Raw genomic sequence first — 24,625 nt, forward strand, 5'->3', positions numbered from 1 at the left:
AGACAATCACTGATTGAAGTAGGTACAACCTCTTAGGACTTTCTGACCTAAATGATTTAATACATTTTTTTTGTAGAGGATATACTTCCCCGGTAATGACAGCTAATAGCATGCAAATTTGCGTATGTAGTAGACACTGTTTAGATGGAACATTTAATTATTTCTTAAAAAGCAATTTAAACTACAGGATTATCGTCCATATCCTCTCACTTTTAGCATAGTAAATTGATAGTTTGCAACGCAGATTATGTAAAGAATAATCGAAAATAATTTCTTATAATTAAAGAATATAATTCTTGAATGGCTGAGAAGTTTCACTTTTACATCCTTTCCATCTAAGGACAGATCCAATCTAACCAATCTCTCTTGCAATAAGTTGTTTATTGTAATTTCTCCAGTTGTTTCGTTGGAAGTTATGTATTGAAGAAGATCATGTTGCATTATCAAATTCATCTTAACTAACAGAGAACATAATAGGTATATACTAGATTGAGTTTGGAAAGTCAAAGCAATAAAACGCAACTTCTGCCTCTGTGCCTCTAGCGTCGTCTTTTCCCTATTTTTTTACCCTCACAATGAACATAACAAACAATTACCTGAAACCGTAATGCTTGTTTTTATGATAAAAATGTACAATTTATTAACACACACATGCTTCAGGCGGTTTTCTGCTCGTTAATAAAACATCGAGCTTATGAAATACTGCCGATGTAATCTGGAATTGTAATGAACATACGCGTTGTTTCCAGCACAATTCGGTACAAGTTTGGCTAATGAAGAAAATGGGGTATTGGGATTTTTTCTGGAAAAAAATTGAGTAATTATGTGATTGGCTGCTGAGAATAAAAAATGATAGTTAATAAAAAATTAATAAAGATTAATTATTGTAAAATAAAATTGTAATTTATAAGAAAGAAACTATTTCTTTCCTTAAAATAAATTTCACTTAACCAAAATTTAGAAAAACAGGGACTTATTTATTTTAATTTTAAATATTTTAAATTTCACGTTCCACATTGATTTGTATATTAAGCATATTTTTTAGGTGCCAAAATAGCACAATGTCAAAATGTTGTATAAATATTTTAGGCGATCAGTAGAAAAAATGTGTTCTTTGTCAAAGATACTCCTGTTCACAACGTAAATTAAGGGCATTTTGCACTTATATCAACCACCTTCTCAGGTGCTGTTTTCATTTTCTTACAAAATAACAACAACTTTGAGATTTAGATGCAAGAGGATGAGGTTCAAAAATACAGGAAGTTCTTTTAAACAGGAGGTATCTTTAGCAAACTTTTACCTGAAGCAAGAGTACTTAAAGGATAGTCTTTGCCCAAAGGATTCCCGTAAAAAATAAATTGTTTTTATGTTAATGAGCAATGACTCAACTCTTAAACAGTTTGAGATGTCGAATCTTAGAGGCTATACTGCAAATTGCTTCAATGTAGTTTTGACCAATTATTTTAAACATTATTAGTAAGCTCAATGTGATAAAGCCAACCCTAATATTAGGTCTAAATATCTCTTTTCACACAAAAAACTAGACCAAATTTACTCTTTTGTCGCTTTGTAATATTTGAAAATTTATTTCTCCATTGCCACGTTAAAATAAATTCAAATTAATAATTCAAAATTAAAAAAATATATTTATTTTAAGACTCACATCTCACATCGATTTGTATTTAAATTTCCTGGGTGCCGAATTTAATGACAGAATGTCAAAATACAACAAATATTCCTTCCCAAGCTAATATGTGAAGAATACCACAGGGTATGTCTAGTGTACCTGAATAAAGACAAGACGCAGTCTATTAACCTTACCTTAAGAATGTAAAAGCAAGATCGTCTTTTAATGAGTAGCTGTTCCAATGAGACAAAATTTTTGGTGTTGACCCATTTATTCCCAAGTGATTATGATCTTACAGGGTGACTTTATGAATAAAACCAACAATTATCTATAAATATTCATTATATTATATTTCGATATATACATACAACATCATAATATTAATTTCTTTGGTTACAACTAAAATTACGACAGTTACATTTGTAATAATTAATAATAATTCATTTCAATATTCACCTGCAACCTTAGAGCCTTCTATTATAACTAGATGCACCTGAAAAAGAATGTTTCAATTAATATTCTCATTCAAACAAAAGGCGTTTCAATAATAAATTGGCAAAACTATTATTCAAAAAATCCTCAATATTAAATGATGCCCTTTCAATAAATTATAGCCAGAAACCGTTTTTATGAAATAAATTGACGAAAACGATAAAAGGGTTTGCGGTTGACAATTTCTCCACGAATATTTTCTAAACTTAATTAAAATCTATTGTGATCTAAAGGCGGGTTTTCGAGTAAGAGTTTCTAAAGGAAACTTTGTCGTCATTGTGAGCATGAGAGGCCATTTTATTTGAGTTATGAAGACACCATTATGCGACCGAGAATAAAGCCTTTTATTGTTTTTTATATGGTAAAAAAATGTGTTTTATACAGGACGTTTTGGTATATAGATACAACACTGTGGTTTTAAATGGGCAGGCAAGTATATTTGACTGAAAAAGATACCTTGACTCGATAAAATTAGATACCATAAAATAAATTCCACTTAAGCAAAATTTAGAAAAACAGACTTATTTGTTTTCAAAGGCATAAGGCATAAGGTTTAAAAAAAAACGGAATTATTTTATATTTTACTCAGTGCCGAATTCAGTGGCAGAATGGCAAAATACAATAATTATTTTGAATGACGCAACCTTATCTATTTTTATATAAAGGATTAAAAAATTATAAAGATTCATGACACAAAATCAAAAATTTACGAAATTAGAAAATTACTATTCGATTAATTAAAGATTCATTCTGCATACAAATTTTAATCCTGAACAAAAACTGGAATAAACTACCCCAGTTTCAAAAAAAAAAAAATATCGGTATTAAGAATCTGAAACGAGGCAAGTTTGTTATTTGATACCAGATCTGTGACTAGGGGTTTGTGTGAAGAAAATGAGGAATTAAAATACTATCTTAGGCACTTTAATCTGTTTAAGTTAGGGCAATTCCCAAGGAATAATTTCATATATAAACCAATTTTCTGGCACTAATACTTTCGTACTTAACAGCAGTTTTGCCCATCAAAGTCCAAATCCTATTAGACTTGAGGTTCTTGGACATTTTTTCTTATAACTTCCAAGCTACTTAAAATATTATTATAATTCTTTTAGAGTATTACAAAAAACACATTAAAGAAAACTGTTATATAATAAACTACCCCAACTTAAAAAAAAATATTGGTATTAAAAATCTGAAAAGAGGCAAGTAGGTAATTTGATACTTGAAAAAGCAGAAAAAGTAAAGAAAATAAGGAATTAAAAACTATTTTAGGTAATTTATACTATTTTCTATAATAATTTTTTTCTCTTATTTTTTTCGAATTTTTAAAGAAATGCTGAAATAGGTGTTCAATGAAATTATCATTTAACATAACATTTATAAAAATTTTTACACCAATATTTTTTCTTTACAATTTGTTGAGGTTTCTACTAAATGAAATTGCAATTCGATTAAATTATTTAAAATTTTCTTTGGTGGCGAATTCAATGGCAGAATGTCATGGTTCAGGATTAAGCATAAATATATTATTTTTTTTACATAATAATGGATAGCAGAAGAAATATGTATGATAAACAATAGTAGTATAATTTACTAATAGAAGAAAGGTCTGAGGTTGGTCAAGAAAAATGACAAAAGGTCAAAATAATTTCTCAAAATCGAAAACTTTGGAAAAAAAAACTTGGTCCTTTATTGAGAATTCATGTTCCACATCAGTTTGTATAAGACATTCTTTTATATTAGAACTATATTTATTTAAAATTTTCCTCGGTGCCGAATTCAATGACAGAATGTCAAGATACTGAAAGACGAACAATAAGTGGTTTTGGAACACCATAATGCGTTAGGATCATCTAAGAGGGTTTCTAAAATTATTTTCTCTCTAAATGTCAGGTGAAAATAGATAAATATAAAAGGAGGAGTTAAGGTAAGGTATTCCTTTAGGAAGTAATTTATTGCTGTCGCATCCGTGGAAAGGGTAGCATCTAATCAAGTCATTGATACATAGTTTTAATTATTATTTGTACATCATATTTTATAGGTATTCTATGTCTTGGACATTTGGGGGTATAACATCGTTAATTACTTGGGATTGACTATTCTAGTTTGAATTTAGAGGTCTGATCTGAATGTTTGACAAGATCCTAATCTTTAGCCATTTGGGTGTTTCTAAGTCCTTTAAATTTTGTCTGACTTCTTCAAGGTCAAGTGAATTGGGATCGATTTGATTTTGATTTTGTAAAAATTGGTCTGTATCAAAATTTATGTCTCCGGGATTATTTACATTTAATTCAAGTGCATAGAATTTAACTAAATGCGAGAGAGGATGTCTGCGTGGGTAATTAGCATTCCTTTCTTGTAAATTATTATAAGTTTGAACTGGATTTAAGGATTAAAAAAATTGAGAAAATGTCGATGTTTATCCTTTATTAAGATCTCATTTCATATAGCAATTATTAAAACTTTGGTTTTTTCGTATAATGGTTGCAGGCTTTAAAATAAATAAAAAGCAGGCTTAATAAATAAATTTATATTTGTTGAACATAAATAAAAATCACAGCAGAAAAAATTCGAAAAAAGTAAAATAATAGACAACAAAATGTATAATTAATTAAAAAAGAAGACTATTTTAACCTAAATACCTAAAAGCCAATAAGATTCTTATGCTGTTCATTTTTTTTAACTCGCCTTACTTGGTATTATCATTAAAGCTGTAGGGTCTAATCTCAATTTCAAATTTTAATTTTCGTCACTGTAATTTATATCTTATAAAAATAAAAATCTCAGCACCTTGACTTTTAAATTTCCTATTTACCTTTGCTACCCTAAAATAAATTCCACAAAATGAAAAATTGAGAAACGCGAAATTAAATGTGAAATTTTATCGATGCTGACTAAGTCATAATGATACAAATCTGTATTTAAAAGAATATCGTTAGGGTTCAGGATTAAATAATTTACAGAATGTGAGGTTGATTTAAAGATGAAAAGAATTTATAAAATGTCAAAAAAATTCTAATAAGTCTTAATTTTAGAGAAACAGGGATTTATTTATTATAAAATATACGTCTTACATCAATTTGTATAAAGAATATTTTTTAATAAGAACTTAAATAGATGAAACTTCGAGGGTGTCAGCACACAATTTTATCGTTTTTTGAAATTTAAAAATTTATGAACTGTTTTTTCTTTACAATTTCTTGCTCTTTCTAGCGAACTAAATTGCAATCAGTACCGAAAACGAATGTCCGTGTGAATATTCCGTGCATGAAAAACGATAATGTATTACAATTGTGTATATCAGATGGACCTGAGGTGGATTTAAAGGTGAAAAAAATTAACAAAATGTCAAAATTAATTCCACAAAATCGAAAATCCAGAAAAATAGAAACTTATTTAAGAATTCTTGTGTCACATCAGTTTGTATTTGGCATTTTTCTTATAAGAACCGAATTATTTGAAATTTTCTTGGGTGCCGAAATCAATAGCAGAATGTCAAGATGCTACGTATATTTGAGGCAGGACAATTTTATATAATCTAGGATTAAATATTTGACATAAATGTTTTCTTCATTACAGTTTGTTGCGATTTCTACCGAATTAAATTAGAATCTTAGATTTAATATCTAAGTTCCAAAAAATTAAATTGTAGAAGAAGACATCTATGAAATTCCTTAGGATACTATGTGGACAAATAAACTAACCGATTTCAAAGGATTAGGGACAACATATTAAAAGATTACAGAGAGGAAATATACACTTATTATTATCATTTTTATCACTAGAACATAATTTCAGGATCCAAAACGTTGTCGACAAACTCACTGAGGGTAACTTCAAGAATTCAGTTAAATAAATGTAAAAATCGAAGAAAAAACTTGCACCTGATTGCGTAAACTCCTATTCTGAGTAAGTAATGGCTATAAGGAACTACCCAATACCAGAAAATAAATAAAAATTAAAAGATTTCTTTGTCGTCTAGATTGGCATACTGCAAAAATCACTAAACCTTTAACAAAAAGACGATATTGTCAACGTCAACCCGTACTCTTTATGGAAAAATGCTTTAAATTATGTGAAAATTTGCTTACTAAAAAAAATGGTAGTGAAAAAAAAAATAATAATAATAAAAATAGTAATAATACGATAAATCTAAGGTGGATTTAGGTCAAAAAAATGTCAAAATGAATTACGAAAAATCAAAAATTTGAGAATTTAGAAATATTTACTTAAGAATGTAATATCCAATGAAGAATCTAGTACCAAATCGGCTTGTATAAAGCATACTTTTAATAAAAACTGAATTATTTGAAATTTCCTGGGTGCTGAATTTAATTGCAGAATGTCAAAATGTTATTTAATTAATGATTACCATAAAAAACCATAATGCGTTAGATTTGTCTAACGTATGATAGATGATTGGTCTACGTATGATAATAGATAACTGAAGGGTGAATTTAAACCTCAAAAAAAACTTTTAAAAAATTCGATTTTCTGCTTTTATTGAGACACTCTCGTTTTTCAAATTTTAACTAAATTACCTTAATATAGTATATTTCTCAAATATGTATATACAGTGGTGGCCAAAAATATGGAAACTTTTTTAATTTGTATTTTTTTTTTAGAAACCAGGAACTATAATAAAGTTACTCATATTGTGATAAAGTATATATAATATATTACCTAACTTAACACATTAATTTGAAATTAAACGTATTGTAAAAAGAAAATCAAATAAAATTAATATTTTCTTGGCCAAAAGTTTGGAAACTGAAGGAAGTTATTTATATAAATTATATCTAAATCAAAATCTGCTAATATTTTGTGGCATATCCCTCAGAATTTATTACTTCTCTACATCTTCGTGGCATAGAATCGACAAGTCTTGCACAGTCTTCACTGGAAATGGCAGCCCACTCAGTTTGCAGTATTTTTCACAGAGCCTTATTTGAAATCGAATGATTTCGAATCTTCCTGTCTAAATGATCCCATAAATTCTCTATGGGATTCAAATCTGGGGACTGTGAAGGCCAATCCATTAAAGCAATGCTCTGTTCATTTAACCAGTTTCTCACAACTTCTGTTTAGGATCGTTGTCTTGCTGAAACAACCATCTCAATGGCATTTCCTCCTCAGCATAAGGCAACATGTTGTTCTCCAATATGTCTTTGTATAGAAAACGGTCCATTATTCTATCAATTTTAACCAAGGGGCCAACACCTGATTGGGAGAAACAACCCCACACCATTACGCTTCTACCACTATGTTTTACCGTAGGCATTTGGTATTTGTGGTTGTACCTTGTACCTTTTGGTCACCGGACATAACGTCTCCCGTCACTCCCAAATAATTGAAACTTACTTTCGTCACTAAACAATACAGTATTCCAATTTTGGTGAGACCAGGTAAGATGATCTCTTGCAAATTTCAAGCGATCCTTTCTATTTTTTTTTTATATTAGTGGTTTCTTTACAGCAACTCTTCCAAACAGCCCCACTTCATTAAGCCTTCTTCTTATCGTGCAAGCAGACATAGAAATCCCCATTTCACTCATTTCTCCAGAAATATCTATAGAAGTTTTCTTTGGGTCATTCATCGATATTCTTTTTATTACCTTCAGAGCGCTTTTGGACAACTTTCTTGGTCTTCCTTGCTTGTGGGCTACTGAATTTCCTCTCTCTTCAAATTTTTTAATTATTTTTAAAACAGTGCCTTTTAAAATGTTTAAATTTTTACTTATTTTAATTTGTTTATAACCCTTCTGGTATAGTTCAACTATTTTATATTTTAAGTCACTAGATAAGTATTTACAATTAGGCATGATGCCTGTCTTCACTCAAACAAAATCGTACCGTTAAACAGCTTGTAGTAAACAATAATGATTTTATTAAAGGTTTCCATACATTTGGCCACAGAGAAATAACTCCTCTTTCATTAAAACTAATAAACAACATTCTTTTGCTTTACCTCCATTGAAATTTCTTTATTTGCTGATAAGCTGTTTATTTTGAGAGTTTTCGCATTGCGATATTTTTTGCTTTTTTGAAAAAGTTTAAAGTTTCCATACTTTTGGCCACCACTGTATGTCAATTTATATAAAAAATTAATTTCGTTCATAATTTTTTGAACATAAGTAAGTTCACCTAAAAAATAATTATGCAGTTGTAAAAAAATAGAAAAGCTTTAAATGCTAAATAAATTACTGAAACAACAGAAAAAAAAGGTCAAATAATTAATAAAAAAATATATTTTATTAAAAAGAAAACTACCTTTAATTTAATATTTTTGGAAACGTTTAAAAAATCAAAGTTTAAATATTAAAAAACCAGTACTATTCTTATGCTTCACAAATTTTTCGACTTGCTTAAATTTATTTTATATAACTGTAAGTTCTAATCACTATTTCAGATTTTCATTTTAATCACTTTAAGTCATATCTTATACTACTTAAATTCTCCAAGCCTTGACTTTTGAATTTTTCTATTTCCCTTTTACCACCCTAAAATAAATTCCATAAATCAAAAACTAAAAAAGAGAGCATATTTATTTTAAAATATATGTCTCACATCATTTTGTATAAAGTTATTTCTTTTAATCGATTTTTCATGGGGCCGAATTCGCTGACAGAATGTCAAAATTCTACAAATATTTCAGATAGTACAATTTTATGTTTTGTGATTAAATAATTGATAAAATGTAATTTTTTAAAAAACTTGTTGCAATTTCTACCTGAAAAAGTAGAATGTATTACGACTATCTGTGATAGGCGAGTCTGAGAAGAACAACGATTTTTAGGTATTTTTTTTCGATTATTGATTAGGCCGCTTATAAATATATCTAACTTATTTGTGCTTATTAACCGTTATTACGATGATTTCATTTATTCATCAATCTTTGGATCTAAAGTGACCACATCCGAGAATTATTAAAAAAAAGTCAAATATTAAATAAACAAAAAGTTTCATAAATTATAAACATACAAAAATCAATATTCGTCATAAAACTTAAAGTGGATATAAAATCATTAAGTAAATAATAATTAAAAATTATAAAAAATTAATTTATAAAAAAACGAGGTTTTTCTTACACTCTACTGAGAAAAAGGATATTTTCAAATGTTATTTACCTGAAAATCCTTTTCCAAAAATTTTCTTCTCATTAAAAAATTAAGGAAAAAATGTAATTTATCAGTTAAAGATATTAAACCAAAAAATAAATAATTTGACATAGAGAATTAATTCAAAGATCACATTTGATAATCTACCAAAAAAAAAACAGAAAACATATTTAAATATATTACAAAGTTAAAGAGAAAATATTAACAATAAAGAAAATATATTTAAAATAAATTTAAAAATTCGCAAACCATACAACCAAATGTGGCTTCCATGTGCCTTCTAAATAAACAAAAACATTTTTTTCTAATTAAATTAACAAATTAAAAGCGTTTAGTTTTCCCTCTTATTTTGCCCAATAAATGACATTGACGACTAGTAAGCAATAACATTCCAATTAGAGAGGAACAAGAGAAAAAAATCAATTTATTCGCCGTTACTGTTAGACTTCGTTCCGCCTAGCTTAGTTTCACTTTAATTTTCGTTTTAATTGAAAACAAGCGTTTCTCCGAATTCAAGACGACTGACCGAGTTTTCTACCGGAGTTTTTTTCATAGGAAAGAATGGTCATAATATGAGCGGGATAAGAAACGGTTTTCTGCGAAATAACTGTGTTTGATTGCGTCAAGTTAGCTGGAAGAAATGAACATTTTAAAAGAAGTTATATAAGAATGTGATTAAGGCAATTAAAAAACTTTTTTTTAGGCTTCTAAAAAATCTTATCCCATCCATGTCAAATACGAAAAATACCTATATCCGAGGACGTTTAAAACAATTTCCTTTTTTATTTTAGGCATGTTTATTTGAAAATTCAGATTCAGCATCCTTTTGTATTTAACATTTTTAAGTAAAAAATTAATGATGTTAATAAAATTTTTAATACAAATTCGTCTGGAATAAAAAGTAAAAATAGAAATTGAATAAATATTTCTGGATCGGAAAATAATTTCTTTAAATTTGTAAATGAAACTCCCTGAAAATATATGCCAATTTGAAATTAAAATATTAATTGATATTCCTGGAAAAAACAACAAGAGTTTCCTCTGCAAAAGTAAGTTTGGTTCAGTCAGGAAACCTTTTTAAGTGATGTCAAGATATATTTTTCTAGAAAACGAAATATCGATTGATTGGAATATTTTTGTTTAATTTAAAGAACTAATTACTATTTATTTGTTGTAGAGAACAGAAAGTTTCTGATATACTGCAGCGAACAAAATCTTATTTTATATTTTATTTTTCTCATCTTTTATAAAAATATACTGTATATAAATCGATGTGGGACATGAATTGTTAAAGAAATAAGTCCCACTTTTTGTAAATTCAGTTTTGTGGAATTTTTGTTTTTTTGCTCTAGATTTCAGTTGACAAATATAAATGCCTGTAATTTATTAAGCATGTAACAAGTTATTTGAAGCCCACTATTTTTTTATAATTTATTTGAATATGAAGTAGAATTTAATAATCTGGGTGTAATCTTAGATTTAATTCGATGTCCATACCAAATAAACACTAAGAAAATTTTCAAAAAATGTTGGATTTTTAATTCCAATAATTGTCAATAATTTATGAATGCACACAAAATTAATGTTGTATAATGCCATTGCCACATTTGCAGTTTGCTGTTTAATTTATTCCAATACAAAATAGTAAAAAAATATTTTTTATGAAAAATCATTTGTAAAAAAAATAATATGGTATTAAGTATACAGGTATCCCGACTGGGATACCTGCCATTCCATTGCCAACCATTCCTATTGGCATATCGTTCTTCTATCCACAAGTCAACTGGAAAAAGCCCGGCAAAAGTTGTCTACGGTGATGAACATCGTTTACCTTTGGACATTATTACTGGAAGACCCCATAAGTCTGAAACCCTTGAGGAGTACGTCGACCATTTACAAGAGCGTTTACAAATTGTTCACGAACAAGCACGGAATAAACTTCATCTAGAAAGTAAGAGAATGAAATCACGTTATGACATAAAGGCAAATTCTACCGGTTTTAATCCTGAGGATAAAGTCTGGTTATATAATCCATGGAGGACGAAAGGCAAGTCACCAAAGTTCAAGAAGGATTGGGAAGGTCCATTCAATGTGGTCACCAGAATCAACGACGTGGTGTACCGTATCCAGCGACATCCGAAAACGAAGATGAAAATTGTAAACATCGTCCGGCTAGCGCCCTATCATGACTCAGGTGGTCTCATGTTTGATCAAACTTGAGAGGGGAGCAGTATTATGAAAATGTGAATACGTTAATTATTCTGCTAGTTTTTGTACAATTTTATTAGTATTCTGTAGTTAAAGTTGATTCGTAAGGTTTCTTTAGGGTTCTACTTACGTTTGGTTTATTATTTTTATCTATAGTGTTTATTTTTAAGTAGTTCATCTTGTTCGAGACCCCCATTTTGGCCCTAATCTAGGTTATATTATTGTAAATCCCTATAGTTCTAATTTTCTAGAATTTGTATACTGGCTTGCTTTGACTGTCAGTATTCTCCTAAAATTATTGGTCTCTTTGGGCAAAAACAATGAAGATAATTCTAAACATTTCGAAACTGTTCCATCGGGTTTTAAAAAGGACGCGCTTCATGACAATTCATTCAGTTTTAATTGTTTAGTCAGTTTTTACCTTGGAAACAATTAAACGACAGTCAAGGCGAGTTAGGTTAGTATTTTTTTTGACGTTGACAATAAAAGTGTGTTCCCGAATTTCGTTACAATACTATTCATGTAAAGAATATCTGCTTTAGCGATGAATGCACATTTTATCTAAACAGATTTGTTAATAAGCATAACTGTAGATATTGGAGCAATGAAAATCCTCATGCATTTGTAGAAGGGCATACCCAGTACCCTCAAAAAATTAATGTATGGGCAGGCATTTTAGGAAATAAAGTGATTGGGCCATTATTTTTTAACGAAAATTTAAATGGAGACATTTATTTGGATATGTTGGAAAATACCATCAATCCGTTTATCAGTGAATCCATTGAAAACCAAATCGATGATGATGGAAACCCTATACTTGATGAGGCTGAAATATATTTCCAGCAAGACGGCGCTCCTTCTCACTATGTTCTCCCCGTTCCGCAATGGCTAGACGACGAGTTTCCAGTTAAATGGATAGGGTGAAGGGGGTCTATAGAATGGCCTGCTAGATCTTCTGATATAACGCCGTTAGACTTTTTTATATGGGGTCATTTGAAATCTATTGTGTTTACTCCCCAACCTGAAAGTTTGGATGAACTTCGTCAATGCATCGTTTGAACGTCGCCTATATCATGTTTGGCCAAAAACGGGCAACATTTTGAACATTTATTGAAATAAAAACTGATATATTCATGTTCTTGTTTTCTATCTGAACAAATTAAGATAAACAAAGATTTTTCTAATTTTCTCGAAAACGAATCGACCGATTTAAAAAAATCAAACGTCAAAATAAAAGACTTCGAAAGACCTTTTAAACAAGCTATTACTCGATAGCCCTTGCCATTTAAAATTTTTAAGGGGATGACCCTGGGGGGCAATGGGTGAAAGGGGCTGAAGTAATTTTAGGTTAGAAAGTTGTCCCCCTTGACAAACCTTTTGACATATTTCGGCGTTTTTTTTTAAACAGAGGTTTTCAATAAATCCGTGGTGGAAAGTTTTCAAATGAACACCCTGTATAGTAATCTTGAACCCTAAAATTATGTTGGCTAAAATTTTGGTAGCATTTTGACATTCTGCTATTACGTTCGGCACCATGAAAATTGGGCTTTTATAAAATTATTCTGTATACAAATCGACGTAGGATACGAATTCTTAAACAAACGAGTCTAGTATAAACTACTTGTTTTATTTAATATCCAATATTTTATTTTACTCGTATAGTTTTAGATTAAAGTTTCCTTGCTACGAACGAGTGACTTTTAATACCTAATATGTAAATAAATATTATTATTAAATTTAATTTTCAGATCAAAGAATTTTTTTGTTGAATTTTTAATCGTAGAGCAAATCGGATTAAACATACGCAACCTGTGTCTAACAGATTTTTAATTAAAACGAGTCTACAAAGAAGGAAATCGGTACAGCTCTTGCTAACAAGGACATCAAAGCTTGTATAAATACTGCGGACGTTTTTTTTTTGTTTTTAATTAAAATCGTTAATGAATTTTTATTTAGTTTGTCACATAGTAGTAATGTGCGATTTGATCCAGACATGCTCTTTAGAGTAATAAGCATAATGTAATTTTTTAATGCCAAGAATTGAGATAAGGAAAAGTTATCTCTTTCAAAATTTTAGCTTAAGTGTGCTTTCAGGTTTAAAACTATTCACAGTAAAAGATTATACACCGTAGTTGAGTAAATTCGTTAAATTTGCCTTCTAGCTACTACATACGCCTCCAAGTTAAACCCTTGTAACTGAACGAAACTTTAGTGAGTTATCCAAAGTTACTTTAAAGTTATCTTAATTTTAGTTTAAAGGAAATTATTAGTTTAGAACATGGCACTTTGACAAATATGCAGAATGATAATTTTTCATTAAAATATGAAAAATACACACAACGAATATATGAACATTTATATATTAATATTGTTTCCGTGTGAGTGGACTGTATAGAATGAAATACTGGTAACTTTAATAATTTAATTGTCATGAACAACTTAAAAACGACAAATTACAAAAAGCCCCGACATAGAGTTACGGGCGATTCTAAAGTCAAGAAGCAAGTGCTAAAAACAAGGCGGGCGGGAACCGATATTTTGTTTCTTGCGTCACGCACAGCACAGGCCCGCACTAAGGACAAAGTATATAAAAAAATAGTGCTCGTCAACCACAAACTGAACTGAACATGCCCCCGGCCTTGAAAGTCCTGGGTTAACTTTCAATGGGAAGTGGGCAAAGTCTAGTTACCGCACGAGAAAGTTCACTGTCTGCCGTCTTCACAAAAGCAACACGGTTAATACCATCCTTGCCTGGTATTAACTTAAGAACTCGTCCCAAGCGCCATCTGGTAGGCGGTAGATTTTCATCCCTTATTAAGACCAGCTGTCCAATGTCAACGTTTCCTGATGACCTTTTCCATTTGTGCCTTTGCTGCAACTCATGGATGTATTCGCGACTCCATCTGCTCCAAAAGTGCTCGTACAATTTTTGCAGAAGTTGATATTGACTGAGTCTGTTTTCTTTAATGTCGCTGATTGGTAATTCGGGTATGGTTTCCATTGGTCTTCCAATTAAAAAGTGGGAGGGAGAGAGACAGGTTAAATCGTCGGGATCAGTGGTTAATGGAGTAAGGGGTCTAGAATTGAGCACTGCCTCGATCCTAATAAGTAACGTTTGAAAATCATAAAAAAACAACTTATGCTCGCCTATTGTACGCTTAACATGATATTTTAAGCTCTTTACCCCCGCTTCCCAAATACCCCCAAAGTGTGGCGAATTGGCTGGGATGAAATGCCAATCAATATCTAAATGGGAAGCCTTTTCGATGATATCCAGGCTATGAGTCTTAAAAAAAACACTCAATTCTAACATTTCGCGATTAGCTCTGACAAAGTTGGTTCCGTTATCGGAGAATACCTGGGCCGGCTTACCACGACGGCTTATAAAACGATAAAAGGATTGCATAAAGTCATCGGTACTAAGAGACAAGACAATTTCTAAGTGTATAGCCCGGGTCGTGAAGCAAATAAAAAGGGCTACCCAACATTTAATTGGTCTGCAACCGCGACCTCGCCTATCTTTCATCCAGAAAGGTCCGGCATAGTCAACTCCTATAACGCTAAATGGGCCTGAAGGCCGAACTCTTACCGCTGGTAAATCACCCATAAGCGGCTGAATTTTGGCACCGCTAAATCTGGCACACGTTACGCATTCTTTTACAATTTTTCGCGCATAACTACGACCTGATATGGGCCAAAAGGTGTTTCTTATTGAAGACAGTAAGTACTGAGGCCCTGCATGAAATAATCTTTTATGGGTGCTTTCAAAAATTAATTTAGTAATATAATGTTTAGTGCAAAGTAACAAAGGATGCTTTTTTGAGTATGAAAAGTCTGAATTGGATAATCTGCCGCCTACCCTTATTAAACCGTTCTTATCAATGAATGGGTGCAAGCTTAAAACACGGCTATTAGAAGGCAAATCGTTACCTTTGGTGAGAGTAAGATATTCCTCCGGAAAGGACTCCCTTTGAGCTATCCTAATTATAAAGTAAAGACTATTTTCAAGTTCATCCAATGTCAAGTACGGAAGTAATATTCGGTTTTCGGGCTTATTTTTACAATTTTTTAAAAATCTTAGATCCCAAGCAAAAGTCCTTTTTAATTTTAAAAAATCAGAAAAACGCTCGAATGAGTAGGACTCTATTTTGCTTACTGAGGAAGTTAATGTAGTACGAATTTCTGGTAAATCGATTACTGAGGTCTGTTTATTAGGCCAATGAATAATATCTTTGTCTAGCCAATCGGGGCCATGAAACCACATACGAGAAGAACACAGCTGTTGAGGAGGTAATCCTCTCGAAACTATGTCGGCTGCATTATCTCCAGATGGTACATGTCTCCACTCAAAGTTAGCCGTTAACTTCTGAATTTCCGCCACGCGATTGGCTACAAACGGTTTTAATAAATGTGGGGATGCGCGCAACCATCCCATCACTATAGTGGAGTCAGACCAACAAAATGTTTGGTCAATTTTAATATTTAATGATTTTAACACCTTTTCTAATAACTGAGCCAGTGTTAGTGCCGCACATAGCTCTAACCGTGGCATTGTTAGATGTTTAACTGGAGCTACCTTTGATTTGGCGCATAGTAAATTAGAAAAACGCTCTCCTAAATTATTTTCAGATATAACGTATACGCACGCACCGTAACTAGTCTGACAAGCATCAGCAAAACCGTGTAAACTGATTTTAACTGGATTTTCACAAACAACCTTCCGTTCGATATTTAAACTATTTATGGCTTCAAGATTCGAGTACCATTCTAACCAAGAATTACTTATATGATCAGGAACCGGTTGATCCCAGCCTAAATTTTCACACCATAATTTCTGTAAAAGCACCTTGGCTATAATAATACAAGGGCTGACCAGACCTAAGGGATCGAAGGTAGTAGCGATACTGGAAAGAATAACACGCTTGGTTATTAGTTTTTTCGAAAGGCTGGGTTGATTAATATTATATTTTAAAATATCAAGTGAGCTGTTCCAAGTTAAGCCTAAAACTGAATTTTCCTGCGCCTTATTGGAATAAAACTCTACCAACCTATTTTCGGATTCTAAGTTACGGATAACATACTGATCATTTGAATTCCACTTTCTTAATTCAAATCCATGCTTAAGTAAAATTCTATTAATATTATTAGATATATACTCAGCCTCGTCTCTATTATCTACAGTTGTCAATAAATCATCAACGTACATATCATTACGAATTATATTAGCAATTAAGGGGAAATCGCGTTCGCATTCATTTGCAACCTCAAAAAGGCAACGTATGGCTAAAAAACTAGCGGCAGTAGTACCATAGGTAACCGTATTTAATTCAAATATTTTAACATCCTCATTGGGATCGGAACGCCAAAATATTTTCTGTAAATGACGTTGCTCGGGATTGATTAGTATCTGGCGGTACATCATCTTTATATCACTTGATAGGACAATATTTCGTGTACGAAACCGTAAAATAATGGATAATAAATCCTGTTGGATAGTTGGACCAGCCATCTGAATGTCATTCAAAGATAGTCCGGTGGTGCTTGGACTAGACGCGTTAAAAACAACACGTAATTTGGTAGTATCACTCGAATTTTTTAATACACCATGATGAGGCATAAAATAACCGATATTTTTGTCGTCTTCGAATTTTACTTGAGACATATGTCCTAATTGCTCATAAATTTTTAGAAAATCTATGTATAATTTTCTTAATCGATCATTAGTCATAAGCTTGCGCTCCAATGACAAAAACCGTTTGAAAGCTAAGTCGCGAGAATTACCTAACGCTTCAGATGGTTTTTTAAGAGGTAATGATACAACGTATCTACCATCATTATTCGTATATACATTGGTGACAAAATTGTCCTCACATGCTTGCTCTTCAGCCGAAAATATTTTTTTTATTTCGATCTCTTCAACTTCCCAAAACTTGGAAAGTTGTTCCTGAATGTCAACATTTTTAGAAAAGTTACAACGAATTTTTGCATTATTTGATGGTTGAAATCCGCCAGCGACCACCCAGCCAAGGTGGGTGTTTTGTAAAACAGGGCTAGGATAACCAATATTAATCTGGCCCACACTTAAAATCTGCCAAAAAATGTCTGCCCCTAACAAAATGTCGATAGGCGAAGGGGAATAAAAATCCGAGTCAGCGAGCTCAATGTTTAAAGGAATCTGTATTTTTTGCATGTCAATAGGTGTCTCAGGTAAGTCTGAAGTTATTTTATCCAAAACAAAACATGACATATTGAACGTAAGATCACTATTTACTGATTGAATTTTTAGGTCGCACCTATATTTAACGTATGAAATTTTTTCGCCTATACCAGAAACCGCCAAATTCGTGCTTGTTTTTTCTAATTTTAGTTTTTCGCATAAATTTGTTGTGATGAAACTTGACTGCGAACCGCAATCCAACAATGCTCTGACTACTATAAAACTCTTGTCTTTACCAAATGCTTTCACCTTGGCTGTGGATAATACTGCTTGCTGAGTTGTTGCTATACCGCAATTAGTAAAGCTTGCATTGGTAATTTCTGAGGTTTCATTTTCGCTTATGCCGCTTTCTTTACACAAATGCGACATTGTTCCAGCCTTTTCCCTATCGTCCCTACCATGATCATGTAAAATTGTATTGTGTTTTGCTCCGCAGATCTTACAACCAGACCAATTGCAATCCTTTGTCAGATGGTTGCGCTTCAAGCAATTTAAACAAAGACTTAATTCCTTGATTTTGTTTACGCGATCAAAAGTCCCTAGTTTTAAGAAGTCTGGGCAGTAAAAAAGACTATGATCCCTTTTGCAATTATAGCACGCAAATTTTGTTTTGTTTGAATCAGAGGGTTTATTCGCGCTGGTTAATCCTCGGGAATAATTGTATGTTTTGCCTTTTGAGTAATTACCTGTATTGTTGGAATTTTCTCGAATATTGCTATGTTTTTCGTTGACTCGCTTATTTTGCTCTGTGGTTTCAATGGTTTCTAACAGATTAGCGCGCCTTTTCAGAAATTCTTTAAAGTAATTTAAATTAATCGCATCGCAATTTGACTTGTATTTTTCCCATTCTTGGGCCGTACTTTTATCGAGCTTACTCGAAACAATGTAAATAAGTAACGTGTCCCAAGATTCAATAGGTTCACCTAGTTGCTTAAGACTATTTAAATGCTTGTACAAATTTTCATATATGTAACGAACCCTAGCAGCAGTAACCATGACAATGCTTTCCATGTTAAATATTGCTTTTAAATGATTCTGTATCAATAAATTTTTATTATTGAATCTTTCACACAATGTGTTCCAAGCCATGTCATAACTATTAGCGCTAAAATCCAACGCTTGTATAACGACAGGTGCAGATCCAGTTAAGGATGCCCGCAAATAATGCAATTTCTGAATATTACTAATATTTATATTGGAATGAATTAACGATTCGAACATGTCCCTAAACTCCATCCATGTCTCATAGGTACCGTCAAACTTTGGCAATTTAATTTCTGGCAACTTAACGCCTTCTGAAACTGTATTTATGCGGCCGATAACGGAACCCGATCTGACAGAGCTTGATCCACTTGGATCCGCATTATTTGAATCGTATTCAGCTTGAAACGCCTTTGCCCGTGAAATAGTTGTAAAATACCTATTCGAAAATTCTTCCCTCTCGACTAATTGTGCTGCCTGTTCATCAACAAGACAATCAATGTCATTTTGGAGTTCCTCAAAACTATTAATTAACGTTTCAATGTCATTAATTCGATTTTCAAGTTCTAGAATTTTACAATGCTCCACTGGTGTGGTAGATCTATTTAAATGTAAGATCTCAAATGCATCAACAAACTTTTCAAAAAGGGTTAATTTAGTTTTGAGGGTACCTCGCTTTTTAATTAAATGTTTTACTTCACTATTATCCCCTGAATCAGTCATTTTATATAATGATTTCCTTTTTATTTTTTTTATTATATAAAATTTTACTAAGTACGCATCTGAATATGACTTTACTTCTTAACAACAAACGTCTATGCCTGCAATGAATAACGTAATGCTATGGGTATAAACCGTGCTATTATATACCTACTTAAACCTGCATTTTAACTAGATATTTATTTTTTATTCCTGAATGTGGACTAGGCCAATAATAACTGAGTAACTGAATAAGTACTAGGTACCAAAAATCAATAAATATCTGGATTAAAATTAAACATTTGCTATTAAATTATGACTCCCAAACGCACCACCCAACCAAGACAGTGCATTTAATATCGGAAAAATCAATGAATATGGGTAACGGGATTAAAATAATATTCGCTTCAAATAAACCATGCAAATGTAATACATCACCGCTTCAAGGTCTCTGCATCCATCAACACTCGCGACGATACAATTGTCCAGCTCAAGCCGCCGCGAAAACCTCGATTCACTGATGCGATAATTGACTGAACTACTGCTTTACTTTATTTGCGTCGTGCCTAATATGGCTACCGAATTTTACTTGTAGAAATTAGGAATATTTACTTCATGACTTATTGTTCAAAATTGTTTATTATCCCGTTCGAAAGGACCATGTTTCCGTGTGAGTGGACTGTATAGAATGAAATACTGGTAACTTTAATAATTTAATTGTCATGAACAACTTAAAAACGACAAATTACAAAAAGCCCCGACATAGAGTTACGGGCGATTCTAAAGTCAAGAAGCAAGTGCTAAAAACAAGGCGGGCGGGAACCGATATTTTGTTTCTTGCGTCACGCACAGCACAGGCCCGCACTAAGGACAAAGTATATAAAAAAATAGTGCTCGTCAACCACAAACTGAACTGAACAAATATATTTTACAAAAACAAACAAAACTTAATTAACAAAAAAATAATATGCAAAAAAGGCGCGCGGAGTTTTTGGAGAATTTATTAATTTACAAATATTATTTTTTTTAGGTGAAATGTAGAAATATAGAAGCGGGCCTTATTGTTTTGTTTTCTACATGAATTTATATAAATACATTGAAGGCAGCATATTTTATATTATGATGGAAATTATTGTTTTTTGAATTAAATTTCATGGAATAAAATTTGGCCGCCATTCAAACGAAATTCAATTAGCTGTAGTGCTGGTTATTTATTTTATAAAAAATAACTTTTATGAAGAATTTGATTATACGAGTTTGTTGAAAGTTATTATGAATAATATTAATATTAAAAATAATAAAAACAATATGCAACCATGAAAGCAAAAAATTATAAATTAAATTGCAACTTAACGAGGTACTATTGGAAGAATATTAAAGGCAACCGAGTAACAGAATGAAAAGTAAGATGCAGTATATAAATAAAAAATACAAGATACACATTCCACGAGGTCTATCTAACAGGATTCCAATTGACCTTCTGGGCACTCTTCGACGGTAACTTAACGCACTCAGTGAGAAGTGTAGCATAATAATAGAGAGTCTTTAAGTTCTATAATAATATTTAGAATTAAATAAATCAGGTTATTTCATATTTTAAAATATAGTAAGTACTCATAATATTTTATGTAATTATAGTTATACAGTGCTTTTCTTTGAAGTCCCCCCCCATTTATTTTTTGAACGGGTCAAAAAAAATTTTTGAAACTTGGCATAAGTAAATTGGTCTATAGATACTATTTTTCACTGTAAAATAGGTAGTTGTAAATTCCAAGATGGCGGCTGATGACTCTTCTATAGTAATTTACCAGTTAAGGAAAAATATCTTAAAATTTTTTTTCGAGTTTTTTTAATAGCTATTTGGTTTTTGGAATGTCTAAATAATGTTCAATAACCTTTAACGTGAAATGTGACATACGAGGGCGGTTCAGTAAGTCTTTAGAAACCAAAAAGTTAATCTTTAAATCCAAAATTCAAAAATTATAAATTATTTGTATATTATTATTAAAAACGTTAATACAATCGCAACAGTGTCTTTTTTTTGGCTGTTACTTTTTGACAGGTCAAAACGGAGTCCACCGAGTCCATGTAATAAATATTAAAAGTACTCAATAAAACCTTTTAAATGAGGTAACACAAGATTTCTATTTAATACATTTATTCAAGATAGCGCTTATGTGTTATTTTGACATTTAGAACTGTCGTTTTTATGTCAAAATAAAATAGTGACGCATTTATTTTCGTACACTGGTTTTTACCTATTCAAAAATCATAAAAATGTAAAACGTTAAAATAAAAAAAATACTTTTTTAATAGGCCGCCATTTTGAAACGAGTTAAGATATAGGTCTAATATTTCAGGGTTATAAAGTACTCATTGAGACCTTTAAAATGAGGTACCACACGATCCCCCTTTCTATTTAAAATTTTTTCTCAAGATGTCGCCCAGCCGCCATCTTGGAATTTACAACTACCTATTTTACAGTGAAAAATAGTATCTATAGACCAATTTACTTATGCCAAGTTTCAAAAATTTTTTTTGACCCGTTCAAAAAATAAATGGGGGGGGGGGGACTTCAAAGAAAAGCACTGTATATAGGATGTCCAATGTCCATTCAATATCGCGGTGCTCGATTGCGGCTTAAACTTGAATCGGAAAAAAACTTTAATAAGAGAAATGTTAATGAGTTAGAGAGGCCATTTTTTAAAATGAATTTGGTCGATATAGGGTGTCTCAAAAAAGCGTGGTACAAAATTTGATTTTTTTTTAAATGGAACCACCTATATTTAGGATTACCATAAATTTCTCCAGGGTGAAGTACCATTATGCAAAGCAAAATAATAGACGAAGGATCCAGTTTACTTCACAATCTTTATTTTAAAAATCTTGACGCATTTCAGTTGTTAAACCATTGTCAAGGAAAAACTATGTAAGTAGAATATAAAAGGTTGTTATTAAACTAACAAATTAATTAAAAACATAGTAAAACTTACATGATATTATTACAAAATATCCATAAAAAGGTCAAAAAATGGCACACACATAACATGACAATGCATCAATCTAAAAACATGTCATCACACCGTATTTACAAGACAATAACAGATTTTGGTTTTTTAAAAAAATTTACATGGGTACTATATTATACACAGATATTTAATACTATTACTAATAGGGATATCTAGGATTAAATGCGATTAATAAAACATTTTAAAAAACAGTAAATTCACAGCAATGTGGAAAGTACTTAAATAAATTTACAATTTTGGCCGCTTCTCGTTAGTGGGCGTTAATAGGTTCGTTCAGACAATTAACTTGTGTATTTATTTCTAATTTCGCTATTTCTAGATTTTCTAATATATTAAATTTTATGCTTTTATTTAGATTGTGCAAAACTTTGAAATTGTCGTCTGTATTAAATGAATGACCTGTTTCTCTTAGATGTAATCCAAAGACTGATCTTCATCATTAGGCGACTTCTGAGAATTTAAATGTTCTTTAATTTTTATTTTGAAATTTCTGCCGGTTTAACCAGCATATTTGGTTGGACAAGAGTCGCATGGTAAGAGGTAAACGCCACTGCCTTCTAATGTCCGCAGTGACCACTACTTTTTTGAAAATGGGCGCGACCGCTGAAAGGCTATATATTGTATTGTAGATCAAGAGTTATCAACAAACGTTTCTCAGGTCGACGCTTGGAACTCTTAGTAGCATGTAGCATATTTTGAATCTACGAATCTTATTAACTATTTATTTAATTTAAATGATCCTTGTTAGATATTAATTTGATCTTTAATTTTAATTCTATTGATGATAATTGTGCTCAATAAAATTTAATATTAAGTAGCCGTGTTTTGGCTTGTCGATTTTGCTGATATTAATGCTTTGTTTTGATTTAGTTTGACCCCGCATTACATTAACGGGACATGATAGTATATGCTAGTATTCGCTAAATTAAAAAAAATAGCTCCTGTTTAAATAAACTTTAAATTTAATAAACTTTGACCTTAGGATCTATTCGATTTCACTGGGCATATTTTACCCGTGCTTACTTCTTCGTGTTTTTCCTAAAATATTCCGGGTAAACTACAATCGCTATGTCATTAAAAATTAGACTCAATTTTAAAGTGGCCGAGTTAAAGTGTGATTTTTGCCAAAAATCGTTCTTGGAAAAGGATAAGTATAAAGTTCGCTTTATATCAAATTCAAATTCAAAATAAATTTATTTATCAATAAAATTACAAACATAATTATCAATTTACAATAAATAAACCATTATGATAAATAGGACCATGCCTCGATTATGAAACAGTTAGCATAGGTGCAAACTTATATAGCAAGGCCCTGTTTTTAAAAAAGAAAAATAAAAACAAAGAATAATAATAACTATTAACCTGGATAATATAAGTACTTTTCTTAATACAAATTAATTTTTTTTTTTTTTTAGCACTAAAAGAAATACCAGAGGGAAGTAGGTAGACGCGCAAGGGTTGCAAAGGAAAACCTGGCATGTGCACAAATGCTACATGTGAAGAAATTTTAGAAGGAGGCGAGCGGATACCAAAGCCCTATAAAAAAATTTATAAATCCATTTTCATGGTTTTTAACACCTTAATTGTATTTATTTCAAATGTTTTTCAAGGAGATAATTTTGAATATATTTTTTTAATACTTCAATTCAAAATTGTTTAACATGCTCAGGAAATTTATTCCAAAATTAAGAGGCTACAAAAACAAAAGATTTTTGAAAATTTGTGTTTTTATGCTGTAGGACTCTAAATAAATTTATAAATCTAGTGTAATACATATGAAGATGATTTTTAAAATTATTTACTAAATATAGAGGCTCTGCAGTTTTTAAAATGTTATAAATAAAGGTGTACATGTGGCATTTTCTACGATTTTTTATATTCAAAATAAAATTGTTATTTAAATAGGGAGTAATATGATGCCTAAATGGTATTTTGAATGCAAAACGCATATAGAAGTTTTGGAGTTTTAGTCAAGAATTGGAATACAAAACATTACAGTAATCCAGCAAAGGGAGAATTACATAAATAATATTTAGTATTAGTTGGTAAATAATTTTAGACCATATAGTATTTTTAGGTGTATATATGAAATTTTAAGTTTATTTTTGATATGAGTTTGAAATGTAATACCACTGTCAAAATGGACACCCAGATTTTTGACCTCATTGACTACTGGTAGCTGAACATTTCGAATCTCTGCACGAAAATTGGAAGAAACCTCAAAAGCACTTTTGCCACAACCCAGTATTATT

The 24,625-nt window shown here is 31.1% G+C and overlaps 2 protein-coding genes across 3 annotated transcripts in view; both read right to left on the reverse strand.

The window, feature by feature from the left end:
- Positions 1-1,951: 1,951 nt before the first annotated feature.
- Positions 1,952-24,625, reverse strand: part of LOC126739512 (prolactin-releasing peptide receptor-like) — a 211,830-nt gene continuing 189,156 nt past the window's right edge. For both annotated transcript variants that reach the window (XM_050445251.1, XM_050445250.1), the window contains exon 8: positions 1,952-2,120. The gene's annotated coding sequence lies outside the window, so the exon portion shown is untranslated. The remainder of the gene's footprint in view (positions 2,121-24,625) is intronic.
- On the reverse strand, positions 14,098-19,365 carry LOC126739751 (uncharacterized). Its single transcript, XM_050445550.1, has one exon. It carries the CDS (start codon positions 19,363-19,365, stop codon positions 14,098-14,100), a length of 5,268 nt encoding a protein of 1,755 aa, XP_050301507.1.

Source organism: Anthonomus grandis, chromosome 8 (assembly GCF_022605725.1).
Source record: "Anthonomus grandis grandis chromosome 8, icAntGran1.3, whole genome shotgun sequence".
Lineage (NCBI taxonomy): Eukaryota > Metazoa > Arthropoda > Insecta > Coleoptera > Curculionidae > Anthonomus > Anthonomus grandis.

Coding starts and splice junctions, on each gene's coding strand:
- LOC126739751 (XM_050445550.1), bottom strand. CDS start 19,365: ATGACTGATTCAGGGGATAATAGTGAAGTAAAACATTTAATTAAAAAG.